General features: G+C 37.5%; 2 protein-coding genes and 2 long non-coding RNA genes across 8 annotated transcripts; 1 reads left to right on the forward strand and 3 right to left on the reverse strand.

Annotated features, from left to right (window-relative positions):
* Positions 1-554: 554 nt before the first annotated feature.
* On the reverse strand, positions 555-2987 carry LOC118646598. 2 transcript variants are annotated; one of them, XM_036289828.1, is made up of 2 exons: positions 1686-2987; positions 555-955 (listed from the first exon to the last, which is right to left on the reverse strand). In XM_036289828.1, exons 1-2 carry the CDS (start codon positions 1865-1867, stop codon positions 736-738), a joined length of 402 nt encoding a protein of 133 aa, XP_036145721.1. In that variant the 5' UTR covers positions 1868-2987; the 3' UTR covers positions 555-735. The 2 variants fall into 2 exon arrangements, with proteins under 2 accessions (XP_036145721.1, XP_036145722.1); XM_036289829.1 differs by lacking the exon at positions 555-955 and adding an exon at positions 1468-1624 and having other exon boundaries at positions 1686-2981.
* A 50-nt stretch (positions 2988-3037) lies between these two features.
* LOC105833327 (ufm1-specific protease 1) lies at positions 3038-5975 on the reverse strand. Of its 4 annotated transcripts, none has more exons than XM_012674986.3 (4): positions 5768-5975; positions 3876-4035; positions 3620-3790; positions 3038-3549 (listed from the first exon to the last, which is right to left on the reverse strand). In XM_012674986.3, exons 2-4 carry the CDS (start codon positions 4008-4010, stop codon positions 3184-3186), a joined length of 672 nt encoding a protein of 223 aa, XP_012530440.1. In that variant the 5' UTR covers positions 4011-4035; positions 5768-5975; the 3' UTR covers positions 3038-3183. The 4 variants fall into 4 exon arrangements, with proteins under 4 accessions (XP_012530440.1, XP_012530441.1, XP_036145720.1 ...); XM_012674987.3 differs by lacking the exon at positions 5768-5975 and adding an exon at positions 5491-5761; XM_036289827.1 differs by lacking the exon at positions 5768-5975 and adding an exon at positions 4998-5449.
* An 84-nt stretch (positions 5976-6059) lies between these two features.
* On the forward strand, positions 6060-8096 carry LOC118646600. Its single transcript, XR_004964119.1, has 2 exons — positions 6060-6144; positions 6817-8096. It is a non-coding gene; the product is annotated as an uncharacterized LOC118646600 (long non-coding RNA).
* Positions 8097-16454: 8358 nt separating this feature from the next.
* On the reverse strand, positions 16455-18698 carry LOC118646645. Its single transcript, XR_004964152.1, has 2 exons — positions 17962-18698; positions 16455-17681 (listed from the first exon to the last, which is right to left on the reverse strand). It is a non-coding gene; the product is annotated as an uncharacterized LOC118646645 (long non-coding RNA).
* Positions 18699-18826: the final 128 nt, after the last annotated feature.

The raw sequence follows: 18826 nt of genomic DNA on the forward strand, positions 1-18826 counted from the left end.
TACTCTATGATTTAAATAAAAAAATAAATAAAAAATTAATTTAAAAATAATATAAATATTTTAAAAATCATTTATCATAAATTATATATATATATATATATATATATATATTTCAATATTTATTATTAATAAAATCTTTTTATTTATCTGATTACTTAATTGTAATATAAAGCAAAATATTTCGCAGTAAGCAAGATATCATTAACACTACATTAATACAATGATATTTTAAAAGAATTATATATTTAAAAGATCTAACGTTTTCAAATATGTAATTCTTAATGTTATATGCAACAGTTTTATGAAAAATATTTGAGTAGAGCATTAAAAATAATATTTCTATACTGTAATTATAATGTATAGAAATATTACGTTATGAAGTAATAATTCAAAAATATTATGTTACAATATTTATAAAATCCACATAAAACAATGTTTTAAAAGATTGCAGATTTAATGTTATTTGCTTATTGAAAACTATTACAAACTCCAAAAATCTTTAAAAATATACATAGCAAAAAATTTTCAAATAATTAAAATTTTAATATCTCAAAAAATTAAGCATTTACGCAACTTCGCACTTATGAATTTGATTATATTTAATCAGTACCATGTATGTAAGAATTTGATTATTAGTGAGTAGTAAATTAAAATTAAGCCCTTTTATGTACCAATAAGAAAATTAAAATTATAATTTATTTTTATAAGATTACGAAGTTTGTTTCTCTATAACTATCAATAAGAATGTAATAAAAGTATAAAATGTATACCTTCTATATATGAAATTTTAAAATAATCGTTAGTAAAAAAAACAAAACCTATTGATGGATGAATTTTTATATTCCTGACATAACTTGACAAATGAATAGGTGAAGAGATATTAGGGGTAGAAGTACTAAAGAAAAAATAAGGACCTCTTGTCCATTTTTCCTTATTTGCAGCTTCTAACCAAGACCTAAAAAATATAATTTTGTACTTAAATTTGTAATATGTTACGCCCATCTTCCAATGTCATATATTTGTTGTTCACAGCATAATGATATTATAATTACTTTTTTACAACATGATTTATCACGAAAAGATAATTTAAAAATCAAATTTTTTGTATTTATTCACGTTAATATAGCTGGGTTATGACACAGTATAACTAATGAAGTCATTCTACGAAAAAATTTATGTGCGTGATCCTGCAGATTTTATTGCATACTTTTAATTTCAATCTGTATCAAATAAATGATATAAAAATATATATATGTGCACACAAATAAGTAGAAGTTTAATTTTTAATTTAATTTTTACACTCGGCTAGTAACTGCTGTTCGATCAAATTATTGAAAAACACATTGAACTCAAATGATACAGAAACGATAAAATCAAAGTAAATTTTTATACAAAATATTTCGATTTTTTCTGGTTCTTTTTTATTTTTGCGTGTCTAATAATTTGTAAATTGATATAAAATATTGCTTTTTTGCCTTATATATTTTATTATCTTTTAATTGAATAAAAGAAAATATTTACGAAAATACGCAACGATCAACACGTTTTTTACGTAGGGACAGCGTCATACACGTGATCGGTGATCGGTAGCTTGGCCGAGTCTCAAGCAGTTTCAGGCGGTAGTCTAGAGGATCACAATAGAAATTGAGCCGAAAAGCTGGGCATTTTAAGATATACATACATACCTGCAAACCATTGCGGCACTCGCCAGATCCCTGGCATGTAAATATTGAAAGATGATTCTCAGAATGTCGTAATGTAAATAGACACTCGAATCTAATGTAATTTTATCGCTCTGTGTTGCGTTACTGTTTTCGATCACAACAGATTTTTCTTTCCGAGCTTTCTTTTGTATTATTCGTTTCATTCTTTTTCAATTGAGTTTAATCAATTTGAATGGCACGATCCAAGAATTAAATCATACAAATATATTTCAAAATTCGTTGAAGTTCTTGAAAAAGGACTTTTTCAAATAACGTCAACAAGAATACGTCAAATGGAGTATGATTATTTTAGAGATCTAAAATTTGAATAAGCTACTAAACCTTTAGGTGCTTTTCAACAACGTACAGAGGCAATACTTTGAAATACATAAAACTGATAAAACTAATGCTTACCAACTACACAATCGTACGTCATACACAGTTAAAAAGCTAAGTTCGACTGCATCGTCATGAATCCGGGTGCGTTGTCTTTGGCGCTCACAGCGCTGGGAGCAGCACTTATTTCATTTTTAGCTGCGTTCCAAAATTCACTAGCAGTACTGAAAATCTATAGGCCACGTTACATATACTACAGATTTTCAGTACTGGCAGTGAATTTTGGAACGCAACTAAGACTTTTGTATAATGCATAACGCTTAAAAGAATCAATCAATCAGAATCGCCTTTTCTCTCCTCAGGATAAAAATAGAAGCCTGTGATTGGTTTGTTCTCTTATGCGTTATGCAAAAGTCTGTGCTGCGGCCTTAAAGGACAGCGTCAAGAGGAATGCAACCACTTATTTTTCTAAAGAAAGTTCTAGTAATAGAAGACTCCGCACAAAACACGTGAAAAAGTGGTCCCGGATAGAATTGGCTAAAATTTTAGTATAATGAAGTCTTGACTGAAAGTCCTGATTGAAAGTCTCAATAGCCGGAATTCAGAAAATACAATATGTAGTACAATATATTTGTATTAATACAATAATTTATTACTGTATTATATATATTTGTAGTTGTAACAAATAATAAAATAAAATATATCCATTAAATACTTTCCAGGATCTAGAAAACAATCTTTTTCTTCGTTTTTTTTTTAACAAAAAGATTTTTTTTAAACAATTTAGAAGTATAATCACTCCAAAAAAATAATTTTTGGAATTAATATAAATAACCCAACGTTTTCCTAAATTTGATGTCAATGTTACAACTACAAATATATATAATACAGTAATAAATTATTGTATTAATACAAATATATTGTACTATATATTGTGTTATGTACTATATATATTGTACTAATACAAATAATTAATTATTGATTAATGCAAATTATTTGCTATTACTATCTTTTTTATTTCATTATCTTTTACATTTGTCTTTTATCTATTTGTCTACGTTCAACCTCTCTATTTTATATTAAACTATAATCTCACATTTACATTTCCATTTCTACATTATTACATTTGTTTTATATGCAATATTTAATATTGTTTATCGCCCAGTCCACGGTACTTGAGTTGCGGTAGACACAGATTGTAAAATGAGCTATCGATGAAATCAGTCAAATTTTGCCACTTTACCCATTGATCTTTCTTCAAGTGCTCCGCACTTTTCGCTCTTCCGACAAAGTGCGGATCCACAATTAACAGATACACACTTTCGTTTCCGATATGCAATCCTACTATACATTTGCTAGAGCAGTCTCTGTCCCCACCCATCATAATTGGACTGCCAAATCGCTCAAAGTGTCTTTTAATGTTATCCACTTGGTCGATCAAGCTCTTCCCGCTCGAGACGTGAATTATTTTGCTAAGACTTTCGTAAAGTTGATTTAAAACAACGGATACCTATAAAGTATGCGAAATATAAAATCTTTTTTATGTAAAACTCCTCGATAGACTAAAGAATTCAGTTTACTTCAAAGCTTCCTATCCATTCTCTCGATCCGATAAACGATCTGTCTTTATCCTCCACCTCGACAAGGATCTCTTGTATTTTACTAACGCTTGGAACATTTTTTTCTAAATTCTCATTATTTATAATCCATGAGCAAATAGTTTGAAGTGTCCTATATCCGCATCCCCAACCCTAAATATTGGTAAATATATATTTATATTTTGTGATTTAGTACGCAAGAAACTTTTAATTACAATTATTCCAATTAATTAATCACCCTATCATTAAAACCGTCGCAACCATAATGCCAATACTCGTAATCTCCTTGCACCAAGTATGTCTCGCCATTATCTGGTAAGGTTAAATTTTCATGAATATTTTTCAACAAATTGTTGGAATAATTAACGATCATCTTTTCTACGTATCGTTAAAAAGACCTAAACAATCACAATGTTTATTAACATATAATACATAAAAATATATTTACTAAATAATCATTATAATATAGCAAAATAACAATTATTATCATATACTTAAGAATTAATAATTTACAAATTTATATTATATAAATCGTACAAATTTTTATAACTTTCTAACTAAATTTATAATCCCAAAATTATAGAGTGTATGTTACCTATAAACTGATAATAGTGAAAGTTATTTAAACAGCATAGAAATATTGTATGTGTTGTATGTGTATATGTTTTGCTATACAAATGATAAAAATTAGTCTACAGAAGTGATCTATTTTTTTTAACTGCTGCATATTTTTCTATATTTTTATATATCTAAGTATCTAGATATACATTTAATAAATATTTATAAATTTGTATACGATAAAATATTTATTATCTTACATTATCTAAATTGGAAAATACATTTTTTCAAGTTGGCTGACACGATTTCTCCAAAAGTCAATAATCTTTACTAATATATGTAAACGTTAAAACCAATTAACTCCAGTATTAAAAAAAAAATCATGTCAGTTAACTTAAAAAATGTGTTTTGAAATTTATAAAATGTAAAAATCGATAAACATTTAACTATATCAAAATTTGTAGATTAAATTATTTATTAAATATATACAAGTATAAAGATATAGAAAGCTATGTAGCAGTATTTAAAAAATTTTCCAAAAGTAAACAAACTTCTTGTGCACTCTATACTAGAATACCTTTTTAATATAAATAATAAAATTATATATTAACTTTAATAATAAATTCATTATGTTGAAATAATTGTTCGTATAATTGTTCATACCTTAAAAAAAATATCAATTGGAACAAAAGTAGAATGCAAGGAGAAAGTAATAGAAACGTAAACAAAATTTCTGAATAAAACGTAAATTGAAACAATGATGTAAAAGAAAGCATTGACGCTTCATAAAAGTTTCGCTTACACTTTTATCACTCTCTTCTTACATTTGACTTACACTCGGATTTTTATTTTCACCGGAATATAATTTTAGAATTATAAATTTTAGATTCTAAAACCGCAGAATTTATCATAAATCGTTTATTATGAATGAGTTTATATCGAAACTTTACGAATGGAGATTTGTATTTCCCGCTTGCAAACATCGCCTAACTTCACACAAGCTGCTACCATCCATATGTCATAACCTATTCATTCAAATGTTAAACAACAATTTGTTGCTATCTACTGCAAGTAGATCTGACATTAAACTCTCAAAAAAAAAAAAAAAAAAAAAAAAAAAAAACGTTTGACATTTTCGATATGGTTTAATTTAGGATACCTGAAGCCTGTTCTTTAGATTAGTTTTTTATTCTTGCACTGCTGCACTAGTTAGAATAAGAAAAAAATTTGTTTTATTTTAGCTTATTGCACCAGTGCAATAGTGCAGCGATAAAGAACAGGTCTCTAGCACTCACCCAGAAGGCTCGGGTTCGATTCCCGGCAAGGAAAATTTAAAAACTGGATGTCCAAATAGCAGAATATGGAATACACTGATTAGAGCCGAGAGCACACTATCTAAATAGATACCTCTAAAAAAAAAAAAAAACGGCAGAAAAAACTCGGCGGTAGAGATTCTGAACTAAACTGAAGCCGTTGTTCCGTTGAATCTTGTTGAGACAAGAGCACGCGTCTAAAGACAGCCGGTCCGTTTATTAATTAATAAACGCAGCGGCAAGCGAATCGTGGCGTCACCTGTCAACACGTCGGAACGACGATGTCGTCGCTGATTCTACCGTGAGAGATGGGATTTAATCGGAGAGCCACGGTAGAAGAGACGCGCGAGAGGGTTTCACTTGAGCTCTCGATACTCGCGACTGAATATTCCAAGGATCGACACCGAGATTGATCAACGACGACGAGGACAAGATCAACGAACGCCAATCTCGACGGAATGAACACACAGGGATCTCGTAGCGTAATGCCGATTGAGGCGCACGAGAGCGTGGAAGTCGCGGAACTACAGGAGGAAGGGAGACAACGAGCAGTGATGCCAATTTAGCTGTTTTCCCGCTAAATCTAGTGTTTTTCAAAGTTCATCTAGCTGGTAAATTTAAAAAATGCGGATAACGGTAATTCTAACTTTATGAAATATTTTTCTAGCTTTTTTCTAGCGGATTTTAAGTAAAGTTTTGTCAGAGAGAAACCTGAGAGCGGCCACCACGGTCTTTTTTATGCGACTGATATTTGATTAGCATCAGCGCTAAACATGGATATAAAACTACACGTGATTTCACTCATTTATCAAAATAATTAATAAAGAAATCTATTCTTGGTGTGTATCCGTGCTACATAGGAGCAAACAAGATGATATCTTTACCTTCTCAATAGCACATACATTTAATACAAAATAAATAATTATGTTATTAACATTTTATGTGCATATATAGCTCAGAACGCAATTACATTATACACATAAGCATTTTTTTGCCAAATGTTAAACGCTAGAACTCTCTTTAAAAACGATATCAAAGCACAGAGCTACGAGAACTACCGAGATTTGTCGCCAGAATTGACATAACTATCCAGCACGACACATTTTTTCGAGTGTCGTGCTGATTTCGCCTATTTAAAATTATGTGCACATTTTTAAACGATAGAACTCTGTTTAAAAATGATATCAAAGCACAGAACTATTGAAGAACTACGTAGCCTCGATAATTTTACATTCTCTTCTAGGGCTAAGTTAGCACCTTTGTTTAATTTGCCACTCTAATGTCTCTCTTCTCCTGTTTCGTCTTTAGCCCTTGCAATCTTCACCCGTTACCCTGGGCAGGGATCCTTGGCAGGTGCTGGTTCCCCGGACCAGGGAGCCCCTGGAATCTGCGGTGGGCAGGGGTTGATTCAATTCCCCTGATAGGACTGTCCATAAGGAGTTCCTACCCGCTACCCGGATGATATAATAATACAAATACAAACCAATCCTAAAATATATTACAATCGAAATTTCTTATGTATACCTATATATAGCTATAAATAGGCAAATTCCAATAGTATTTCTACCTATCGTATTCGCATTTTCAAATCAATTATGCGCGCTTTCCGTTTGTACAATTATTATTACATAGTTTATATATTATAACGCAGATTTAAAAAATTATACATAAAAAATTTAATTATATTTATTATTACTAAACTTGCGGTCTACATATTATTGTCAATATTCCGTCTAATAATTTTAACTATCGAATTATGTCTCCTTGCTCCCGCTTACTTGTACATACTTTTTATGTATGTATCTGCCGGCTTTTTTTTTTTTTTTTTTTTTTTTATAGAGGAGGAAATCTTCAAAAGACTCCCCGAAAGACTAGGAGAGTGTGGGATTCAGCGGAAGGCACGTCAGACGAAAAGCCTCACCGCCGCCTACCCACTAAAACCTCCTCTTTCCTATAACATGACCTAACGAGAAAAGTCTGAAACAGGCGGTAAACAACACATTTGCGAGCCCTACAACCCTAGATTTATTTATCCGTATTTCCATTTATTCGTTTACCTATTCACACATTCCTACCTACCCGTATCCCTACCTACCCGGATCCCTACCTACCTACGTTAATTTTTGACACTCTTTTGATAAATTTCTTCTTTTTTTCCGGCCAGATTGGACTCACCTTTCGTTGATCCTGGCCAAATCCATTCTAGCTGCATGACAGCCAGATAATTTAAGACATTTAAGTAATAGCGAATTAAACAAGTATATACATTTATACTTGTTTTAAATAAAAATATTTTAACAAAAAAATTTAAAAACATTTAGAACAACGAATCTATGAAAAGTCGCATTTATCTGTATTATTTATAAGACATAATAAATAAAGAGATTTAATATAAATTTTATAGATTCGTTGTTTTATAAAAAAAAATCGTCACTCACCGATCCGATGCGCAACGAGCGGAGTTATTCAGCCACGAAGCTGCGATGATACTGTAACACACAAATATAAGATTCAAATTAAAACAGTGCTTAAAATAATAAATATTTTTGAAAATTTTATAATTTATATATTAAATATTATATTATATATTAAAATAAATAAATAATAAAAATCATTTGTGCAAATAAAAAATATTTACCTCAAGGTTGCTCCGCTGATGCCCGATGCCCTTCCTGGACCTCCTCCTCCTCTCGTTGCACAACTGAACACTTGCTACGGTGATTCTGTAACAAACAAACGCAAAGTCCAATTTAAAGCAGAACAAAAGGAACAATTAATATTGTAAAAAATAATTCAGGGAATGCAGCTCTGTACTTGGGTTCATTAAGTAAATACAATAATTAATTGATAGAATAATTTTGTAAAATACTTTAACATACATATAGATTGAAATTAAAATAGAGCTCACAATTGCTAATATAAAATGAAAGATGATTGTTACATATAAAATTTATTATTCTTTTAATTATTAATATAATCGTCATATAATTAATATTTTTCGAAATAAAAAAAGCTTCATAAAATTAAATTTGTATAAAATTTTACTTGATTCTCGATAATGCTGTAATTTATCTAGTAAAACCGAATGGAAAAAACTATTGATTTTATACAAATAATAAGTTATACTCACTCCAAGGAATGACACTGCGGAATGACACGAGGCCTTGCCCAGGCCTGCATCTCCTCCTCCTCTTGTTGCACACTCGCGACACTCGCGAATAACATACTTTGTTTTCAAATAAATCGGTCGGCACTCCCGAAGCAAACGCGCGTGAAACTAATTAGACTAATCCATAAAACCCATGATACGACTTCAAATACAAAAAAGAGTTGCGTAAGTTTAATTTTATCTTATTGTGGATTTATTAGTAACGTTTTTTTTTTAAAGGTGGAAAAACAGGTCGCGAAAACACGAGACGATGTAAAGCGCACGGCGAGATAAGCTTTAGTTTTTTAAGTTAATTTACTCGCGATTTTCCAAAATACTTTGGTGTGAATTTATTTAAAATGCTTCTATTTCTTTATTTCAAGGGGGAAAGAGTAGTTGGTTGCGACGAGCACCTTGATGAAGGCCCTCGACGCGGATAGATGTCCTGAGAGAGACATCGAAGAACGGGAAGGACAAAGGATTGCGACGATCGCCCTGACGCTCTCGACGCGGATAGATACCTTGAGAGAGGCATCGCAGGAACGAGAAGTGTGGAGGCATGGGAAAGCAAGTCGCGAAACACGAGACGACGTAAGACGCGCGGCGAGATAAACTTTAGTTTCTTAAGTTAATTTACTCGCGATTTTCCTAAATACTTTGGTGTGAATTTATTTAAAATGCTTCTATTTCTTTATTTCAAGGGGGAAAGAGTAGTTGGTTGCGACGAGCACCTTGATGAAGGCCCTCGACGCGGATAGATGTCCTGAGAGAGACATCGAAGAACGGGAAGGACAAAGGATTGCGACGATCGCCCTGACGCTCTCGACGCGGATAGATACCTTGAGAGAGGCATCGCAGGAACGAGAAGTGTGGAGGCATGGGAAAGCAAGTCGCGAAACACGAGACGACGTAAGACGCGCGGCGAGATAAACTTTAGTTTCTTAAGTTAATTTACTCGCGATTTTCCTAAATACTTTGGTGTGAATTTATTTAAAATGCTTCTATTTCTTTATTTCAAGGGGGAAAGAGTAGTTGGTTGCGACGAGCACCTTGATGAAGGCCCTCGACGCGGATAGATGTCCTGAGAGAGACATCGAAGAACGGGAAGGACAAAGGATTGCGACGATCGCCCTGACGCTCTCGACGCGGATAGATACCTTGAGAGAGGCATCGCAGGAACGAAAAGTGTGGAGGCATGGGAAAGCAAGTCGCGAAACACGAGACGACGTAAGACGCGCGGCGAGATAAACTTTAGTTTCTTAAGTTAATTTACTCGCGATTTTCCTAAATACTTTGGTGTGAATTTATTTAAAATGCTTCTATTTCTTTATTTCAAGTGGGAAAGAGTAGTTGGTTGCGACGAGCACCTTGATGAAGGCCCTCGACGCGGATAGATGTCCTGAGAGAGACATCGAAGAACGGGAAGGACAAAGGATTGCGACGATCGCCCTGACGCTCTCGACGCGGATAGATACCTTGAGAGAGGCATCGCAGGAACGAAAAGTGTGGAGGCATGGGAAAGCAAGTCGCGAAACACGAGACGACGTAAGACGCGCGGCGAGATAAACTTTAGTTTCTTAAGTTAATTTACTCGCGATTTTCCTAAATACTTTGGTGTGAATTTATTTAAAATGCTTCTATTTCTTTATTTCAAGTGGGAAAGAGTAGTTGGTTGCGACGAGCACCTTGATGAAGGCCCTCGACGCGGATAGATGTCCTGAGAGAGACATCGAAGAACGGGAAGGACAAAGGATTGCGACGATCGCCCTGACGCTCTCGACGCGGATAGATACCTTGAGAGAGGCATCGCAGGAACGAGAAGTGTGGAGGCATGGGAAAGCAAGTCGCGAAACACGAGACGACGTAAGACGCGCGGCGAGATAAACTTTAGTTTCTTAAGTTAATTTACTCGCGATTTTCCTAAATACTTTGGTGTGAATTTATTTAAAATGCTTCTATTTCTTTATTTCAAGGGGAAAGAGTAGTTGGTTGCGACGAGCACCTTGATGAAGGCCCTCGACGCGGATAGATGTCCTGAGAGAGACATCGAAGAACGGGAAGGACAAAGGATTGCGACGATCGCCCTGACGCTCTCGACGCGGATAGATACCTTGAGAGAGGCATCGCAGGAACGAAAAGTGTGGAGGCATGGGAAAGCAAGTCGCGAAACACGAGACGACGTAAGACGCGCGGCGAGATAAACTTTAGTTTCTTAAGTTAATTTACTCGCGATTTTCCTAAATACTTTGGTGTGAATTTATTTAAAATGCTTCTATTTCTTTATTTCAAGGGGGAAAGAGTAGTTGGTTGCGACGAGCACCTTGATGAAGGCCCTCGACGCGGATAGATGTCCTGAGAGAGACATCGAAGAACGGGAAGGACAAAGGATTGCGACGATCGCCCTGACGCTCTCGACGCGGATAGATACCTTGAGAGAGGCATCGCAGGAACGAAAAGTGTGGAGGCATGGGAAAGCAAGTCGCGAAACACGAGACGACGTAAGACGCGCGGCGAGATAAACTTTAGTTTCTTAAGTTAATTTACTCGCGATTTTCCTAAATACTTTGGTGTGAATTTATTTAAAATGCTTCTATTTCTTTATTTCAAGGGGGAAAGAGTAGTTGGTTGCGACGAGCACCTTGATGAAGGCCCTCGACGCGGATAGATGTCCTGAGAGAGACATCGAAGAACGGGAAGGACAAAGGATTGCGACGATCGCCCTGACGCTCTCGACGCGGATAGATACCTTGAGAGAGGCATCGCAGGAACGAGAAGTGTGGAGGCATGGGAAAGCAAGTCGCGAAACACGAGACGACGTAAGACGCGCGGCGAGATAAACTTTAGTTTCTTAAGTTAATTTACTCGCGATTTTCCTAAATACTTTGGTGTGAATTTATTTAAAATGCTTCTATTTCTTTATTTCAAGGGGGAAAGAGTAGTTGGTTGCGACGAGCACCTTGATGAAGGCCCTCGACGCGGATAGATGTCCTGAGAGAGACATCGAAGAACGGGAAGGACAAAGGATTGCGACGATCGCCCTGACGCTCTCGACGCGGATAGATACCTTGAGAGAGGCATCGCAGGAACGAAAAGTGTGGAGGCATGGGAAAGCAAGTCGCGAAACACGAGACGACGTAAGACGCGCGGCGAGATAAACTTTAGTTTCTTAAGTTAATTTACTCGCGATTTTCCTAAATACTTTGGTGTGAATTTATTTAAAATGCTTCTATTTCTTTATTTCAAGTGGGAAAGAGTAGTTGGTTGCGACGAGCACCTTGATGAAGGCCCTCGACGCGGATAGATGTCCTGAGAGAGACATCGAAGAACGGGAAGGACAAAGGATTGCGACGATCGCCCTGACGCTCTCGACGCGGATAGATACCTTGAGAGAGGCATCGCAGGAACGAGAAGTGTGGAGGCATGGGAAAGCAAGTCGCGAAACACGAGACGACGTAAGACGCGCGGCGAGATAAACTTTAGTTTCTTAAGTTAATTTACTCGCGATTTTCCTAAATACTTTGGTGTGAATTTATTTAAAATGCTTCTATTTCTTTATTTCAAGGGGGAAAGAGTAGTTGGTTGCGACGAGCACCTTGATGAAGGCCCTCGACGCGGATAGATGTCCTGAGAGAGACATCGAAGAACGGGAAGGACAAAGGATTGCGACGATCGCCCTGACGCTCTCGACGCGGATAGATACCTTGAGAGAGGCATCGCAGGAACGAAAAGTGTGGAGGCATGGGAAAGCAAGTCGCGAAACACGAGACGACGTAAGACGCGCGGCGAGATAAACTTTAGTTTCTTAAGTTAATTTACTCGCGATTTTCCTAAATACTTTGGTGTGAATTTATTTAAAATGCTTCTATTTCTTTATTTCAAGTGGGAAAGAGTAGTTGGTTGCGACGAGCACCTTGATGAAGGCCCTCGACGCGGATAGATGTCCTGAGAGAGACATCGAAGAACGGGAAGGACAAAGGATTGCGACGATCGCCCTGACGCTCTCGACGCGGATAGATACCTTGAGAGAGGCATCGCAGGAACGAGAAGTGTGGAGGCATGGGAAAGCAAGTCGCGAAACACGAGACGACGTAAGACGCGCGGCGAGATAAACTTTAGTTTCTTAAGTTAATTTACTCGCGATTTTCCTAAATACTTTGGTGTGAATTTATTTAAAATGCTTCTATTTCTTTATTTCAAGGGGGAAAGAGTAGTTGGTTGCGACGAGCACCTTGATGAAGGCCCTCGACGCGGATAGATGTCCTGAGAGAGACATCGAAGAACGGGAAGGACAAAGGATTGCGACGATCGCCCTGACGCTCTCGACGCGGATAGATACCTTGAGAGAGGCATCGCAGGAACGAGAAGTGTGGAGGCATGGGAAAGCAAGTCGCGAAACACGAGACGACGTAAGACGCGCGGCGAGATAAACTTTAGTTTCTTAAGTTAATTTACTCGCGATTTTCCTAAATACTTTGGTGTGAATTTATTTAAAATGCTTCTATTTCTTTATTTCAAGGGGGAAAGAGTAGTTGGTTGCGACGAGCACCTTGATGAAGGCCCTCGACGCGGATAGATGTCCTGAGAGAGACATCGAAGAACGGGAAGGACAAAGGATTGCGACGATCGCCCTGACGCTCTCGACGCGGATAGATACCTTGAGAGAGGCATCGCAGGAACGAAAAGTGTGGAGGCATGGGAAAGCAAGTCGCGAAACACGAGACGACGTAAGACGCGCGGCGAGATAAACTTTAGTTTCTTAAGTTAATTTACTCGCGATTTTCCTAAATACTTTGGTGTGAATTTATTTAAAATGCTTCTATTTCTTTATTTCAAGTGGGAAAGAGTAGTTGGTTGCGACGAGCACCTTGATGAAGGCCCTCGACGCGGATAGATGTCCTGAGAGAGACATCGAAGAACGGGAAGGACAAAGGATTGCGACGATCGCCCTGACGCTCTCGACGCGGATAGATACCTTGAGAGAGGCATCGCAGGAACGAGAAGTGTGGAGGCATGGGAAAGCAAGTCGCGAAACACGAGACGACGTAAGACGCGCGGCGAGATAAACTTTAGTTTCTTAAGTTAATTTACTCGCGATTTTCCTAAATACTTTGGTGTGAATTTATTTAAAATGCTTCTATTTCTTTATTTCAAGGGGGAAAGAGTAGTTGGTTGCGACGAGCACCTTGATGAAGGCCCTCGACGCGGATAGATGTCCTGAGAGAGACATCGAAGAACGGGAAGGACAAAGGATTGCGACGATCGCCCTGACGCTCTCGACGCGGATAGATACCTTGAGAGAGGCATCGCAGGAACGAAAAGTGTGGAGGCATGGGAAAGCAAGTCGCGAAACACGAGACGACGTAAGACGCGCGGCGAGATAAACTTTAGTTTCTTAAGTTAATTTACTCGCGATTTTCCTAAATACTTTGGTGTGAATTTATTTAAAATGCTTCTATTTCTTTATTTCAAGGGGGAAAGAGTAGTTGGTTGCGACGAGCACCTTGATGAAGGCCCTCGACGCGGATAGATGTCCTGAGAGAGACATCGAAGAACGGGAAGGACAAAGGATTGCGACGATCGCCCTGACGCTCTCGACGCGGATAGATACCTTGAGAGAGGCATCGCAGGAACGAGAAGTGTGGAGGCATGGGAAAGCAAGTCGCGAAACACGAGACGACGTAAGACGCGCGGCGAGATAAACTTTAGTTTCTTAAGTTAATTTACTCGCGATTTTCCTAAATACTTTGGTGTGAATTTATTTAAAATGCTTCTATTTCTTTATTTCAAGGGGGAAAGAGTAGTTGGTTGCGACGAGCACCTTGATGAAGGCCCTCGACGCGGATAGATGTCCTGAGAGAGACATCGAAGAACGGGAAGGACAAAGGATTGCGACGATCGCCCTGACGCTCTCGACGCGGATAGATACCTTGAGAGAGGCATCGCAGGAACGAGAAGTGTGGAGGCATGGGAAAGCAAGTCGCGAAACACGAGACGACGTAAGACGCGCGGCGAGATAAACTTTAGTTTCTTAAGTTAATTTACTCGCGATTTTCCTAAATACTTTGGTGTGAATTTATTTAAAATGCTTCTATTTCTTTATTTCAAGGGGGAAAGAGTAGTTGGTTGCGACGAGCACCTTGATGAAGGCCCTCGACGCGGATAGATGTCCTGAGAGAGACATCGAAGAACGGGAAGGACAAAGGATTGCGACGATCGCCCTGACGCTCTCGACGCGGATAGATACCTTGAGAGAGGCATCGCAGGAACGAAAAGTGTGGAGGCATGGGAAAGCAAGTCGCGAAACACGAGACGACGTAAGACGCGCGGCGAGATAAACTTTAGTTTCTTAAGTTAATTTACTCGCGATTTTCCTAAATACTTTGGTGTGAATTTATTTAAAATGCTTCTATTTCTTTATTTCAAGGGGGAAAGAGTAGTTGGTTGCGACGAGCACCTTGATGAAGGCCCTCGACGCGGATAGATGTCCTGAGAGAGACATCGAAGAACGGGAAGGACAAAGGATTGCGACGATCGCCCTGACGCTCTCGACGCGGATAGATGCCCAAAGACAGGCATCGTGGAAAGGAGACGTGTGGAGATATGGAAAATCACGAGACGACGTAAGGCGCGCGGCGAAATAGGTTTTCGTTTCGACGACCGCCCAGAGACAGGCTATCGACGCGGATAGATGCCCAAAGACAGGCATCGGGAACGGGAAGGATAACAGGATTGCGACGATCCGCCCAGAGACAGGCTCTCGACGCGGATAGATGCCCAAAGACAGGCATCGTGGAAAGGAGACGTGTGGAGGTATGGAAAATCATGAGACGACGTAAGGCGCGCGGCGAAATAGGTTTTCGTTTCGACGACCGCCCAGAGACAGGCTATCGACGCGGATAGATGCCTAGAGAGATTGGCATCGGGAACGGGAAGGATAACAGGATTGCGACGATCCGCCCAGAGACAGGCTCTTGACGCGGATAGATGCCCAAAGACAGGCATCGTGGAAAGGAGACGTGTGGAGGTATGGAAAATCACGAGACGACGTAAGGCGCGCGGCGAAATAGGTTTTCGTTTCGACGACCGCCCAGAGACAGGCTATCGACGCGGATAGATGCCCAAAGACAGGCATCGAGAACGGGAAGGATAACAGGATTGCGACGATCCGCCCAGAGACAGGCTCTCGACGCGGATAGATGCCCAAAGACAGGCATCGTGGAAAGGAGACGTGTGGAGGTATGGAAAATCATGAGACGACGTAAGGCGCGCGGCGAAATAGGTTTTCGTTTCGACGACCGCCCAGAGACAGGCTATCGACGCGGATAGATGCCTAGAGAGATTGGCATCGGGAACGGGAAGGATAACAGGATTGCGACGATCCGCCCAGAGACAGGCTCTCGACGCGGATAGATGCCCAAAGACAGGCATCGTGGAAAGGAGACGTGTGGAGGTATGGAAAATCACGAGACGACGTAAGGCGCGCGGCGAAATAGGTTTTCGTTTCGACGACCGCCCAGAGACAGGCTATCGACGCGGATAGATGCCCAAAGACAGGCATCGAGAACGGGAAGGATAACAGGATTGCGACGATCCGCCCAGAGACAGGCTCTCGACGCGGATAGATGCCCAAAGACAGGCATCGTGGAAAGGAGACGTGTGGAGGTATGGAAAATCACGAGACGACGTAAGGCGCGCAGCGAAATTAGCTTTAATTTCTTAAGTTTATTTTTACTTATTCACGATTTTCCAAAATATTTTATTTTATTGTCCGTTTATTACTAACGTTTCTATCTTTTTATTTTAGATGAAGCGGCTGAGGGAGACGAACGGTATTACTCAATCGAGTTGTATCATTGGAATTATGAGAAAAGCCCTTTTAATCCATTTACTTAAACGGCACTCCCGAAGCAAACGCACGACGCGACGAACCGGCTACGATTCGTTTTCAATTAAATCGGTCGGCACTCCCGAAGCAAACGTGCGACGCGACGAACAATTTTACGATCGACGAAGCAATGGGTACAGTTAGCTTCCCCCACAGGCATTCAAGCATGGCCACAACCGGAAGTGGATTTATATCTTAAGGGTTTCTTCTTATTAGTAGATGGCGTTACTGATGTGACAAATACATTAAAAATTTATATCAGTGATATGTAGCATTATATTAGTGTACGTACAGGTTGTGGCTCTTGTACATACACTAATATAATGCTACATATCATTGATATAAATTTTTATTTGTCACATCAATAACGCCATCTACTAATAAGAAGGAACCCTTAAGATATAAATCCATTTCCGGTTGTGGCCCCTGCATTCAAGCCTTCGGGGTACTAAGCCCTCCCACCACGACAAGGTCGTACCCGTGGGAAGGAAGATTTCTTCTGAACCTCTATGCAAACTTTAATTCGCTTAGAAAAGAAAAAAAACGAATGCCGATCATATATCAGGCTATCACTGTGAAGCAAAGGGATATGGATACTCGAGCAAGTTTTTTTACCAAAATATTTGACGTGTAATATGCATAAGTATTATAGGCATGGCCATAGATATTATGGATAATTAAAAATGATCAGCGATTAATCGAGGATGTCTCTGCCTTTTCAATCTTTCATCTTACAATCATGATTGATTATTCGTCTGTTATTTAAATTTCCTCTTTAGCCTCTTCCTGGTTGCAAGAGACATTTCGTTTTATCGAACTTAATGCAAACTTAAAATTCCTTAACTTTATATACACATTCTTTTTGCTGTATCATTAAAATAAGTAGCACGATTAAATGTATATTGTAATGTACGTCAATTACGGAAAGGCTGAATACAATTGCAAAGTTTGTTTCACCTTTTAAATGTTGTCACTTTGCAACCGCAAGTGCTGCGATTGAGATTTCTCGGTCCCTTGTTAGTTGGTAGCAGCAACTGTCATTTCGTAATCATTATTCTACATGCATGAAAAAGGTGCGATCACGTACTCAATGCCAATGTAATTAATCGCTTTATTGCAACTGATTTCTTCCGTTCGATACTTTAATTTTGGATAATAGAAGGTTTGATTATCTATATACCACTTCTACAATTTCGGTTGTATACTTTGTCTTGCGATACTAACTGAATGCACAAACTAAAATATCTACCACTATCTTTGTCTACAGGTTATTTACAATTTGTAATAATGTATAATAATTTATAACGTATATATTTTATATATTAATTATAGCATCTTATTTTTAAAGCATCTATTTTAAGTATTTTTTGTATTCAATAAATATATACAGATTAAAATTAAACAATGTAAATTCACGTACCTTTGTAAGATCAGTTGCTGTGCACTCGATAAAAATATTTTTTGTATTAAGTGTGATCTTTGAATGACTTCCATTAATGATAGGAGACAAAGATAAAACAACTCCATTACCATATATAATAGGATAAACAGGACTGACTTTTATGATTAGTAAATACTGTTTAAGTGCGCATGTATCTGCAAACGTAGTTAGACATGAACATGTATTAATCATTTTCTACATGTAGGATTATTTTCATTAATTAGAATCTCAATGTATGGCTGTAAGAGCAACGAACTCGTAAATGACAGATTGTAAATTTAATTTTATACACAGATTTTAATTTGCATGAGACAAATCTTTGGTCTTCCAGAATGGAGATTTAAAAAAGGGACCGTTTGATTACATATTGCAATTACTTACAGAATTTACAAACATAATGAGAAAAAGAGCGAGAAACTTAATGCATATAACTGCATAATTTCTTCTCTTGTATACATTTTATCTTGATTAAGTGGTTTGAACCGTATTTTTTATGGTATCTAGCATCATATAGAAATGGACCTTTAATTGTATTCAAATCGTGAGTGCCAATAGAGATCAGACTACATTTTCTTCATATATTTTGATGCAACTTATCTTGAAGATTAGTAAAACTATTAGAATCGTGTCATGTCACATCTCCAAACAAGTTATAATAATAATTGTTTTCAGATATGGTTTAAATCGATATAATAAATGCTATAATTATGAAATACAGAGTTCATTATTCGTTTAATTGATAATAAAATGTAGCTTGTGTTAACTGTGATATTAAAATGTGATTGATAATAACAATGTTGAGGAAGACTACTAGATTAATATTTACCATTACTTAAAAAAATAT

This window comes from Monomorium pharaonis, chromosome 7 (genome assembly GCF_013373865.1).
Source record: "Monomorium pharaonis isolate MP-MQ-018 chromosome 7, ASM1337386v2, whole genome shotgun sequence".
Taxonomy (NCBI): domain Eukaryota; kingdom Metazoa; phylum Arthropoda; class Insecta; order Hymenoptera; family Formicidae; genus Monomorium; species Monomorium pharaonis.

Bases quoted from the DNA above. Each gene is read 5' to 3' on its own strand.
- LOC118646598 (XM_036289828.1), bottom strand. From the start codon at position 1,867: ATGAAACGAATAATACAAAAGAAAGCTCGGAAAGAAAAATCTGTTGTG. The intron at 956-1,685 runs GTATGTATGTAT...TATATTTTTTAG, and splicing joins AGTGCCGCAATGGTTTGCAG to GTCTTGGTTAGAAGCTGCAA.
- LOC105833327 (XM_012674986.3), bottom strand. From the start codon at position 4,010: ATGATCGTTAATTATTCCAACAATTTGTTGAAAAATATTCATGAAAAT. The intron at 3,791-3,875 runs GTGATTAATTAA...ACCAATATTTAG, and splicing joins GCGACGGTTTTAATGATAGG to GGTTGGGGATGCGGATATAG. The intron at 3,550-3,619 runs GTAAACTGAATT...CATACTTTATAG, and splicing joins AATGGATAGGAAGCTTTGAA to GTATCCGTTGTTTTAAATCA.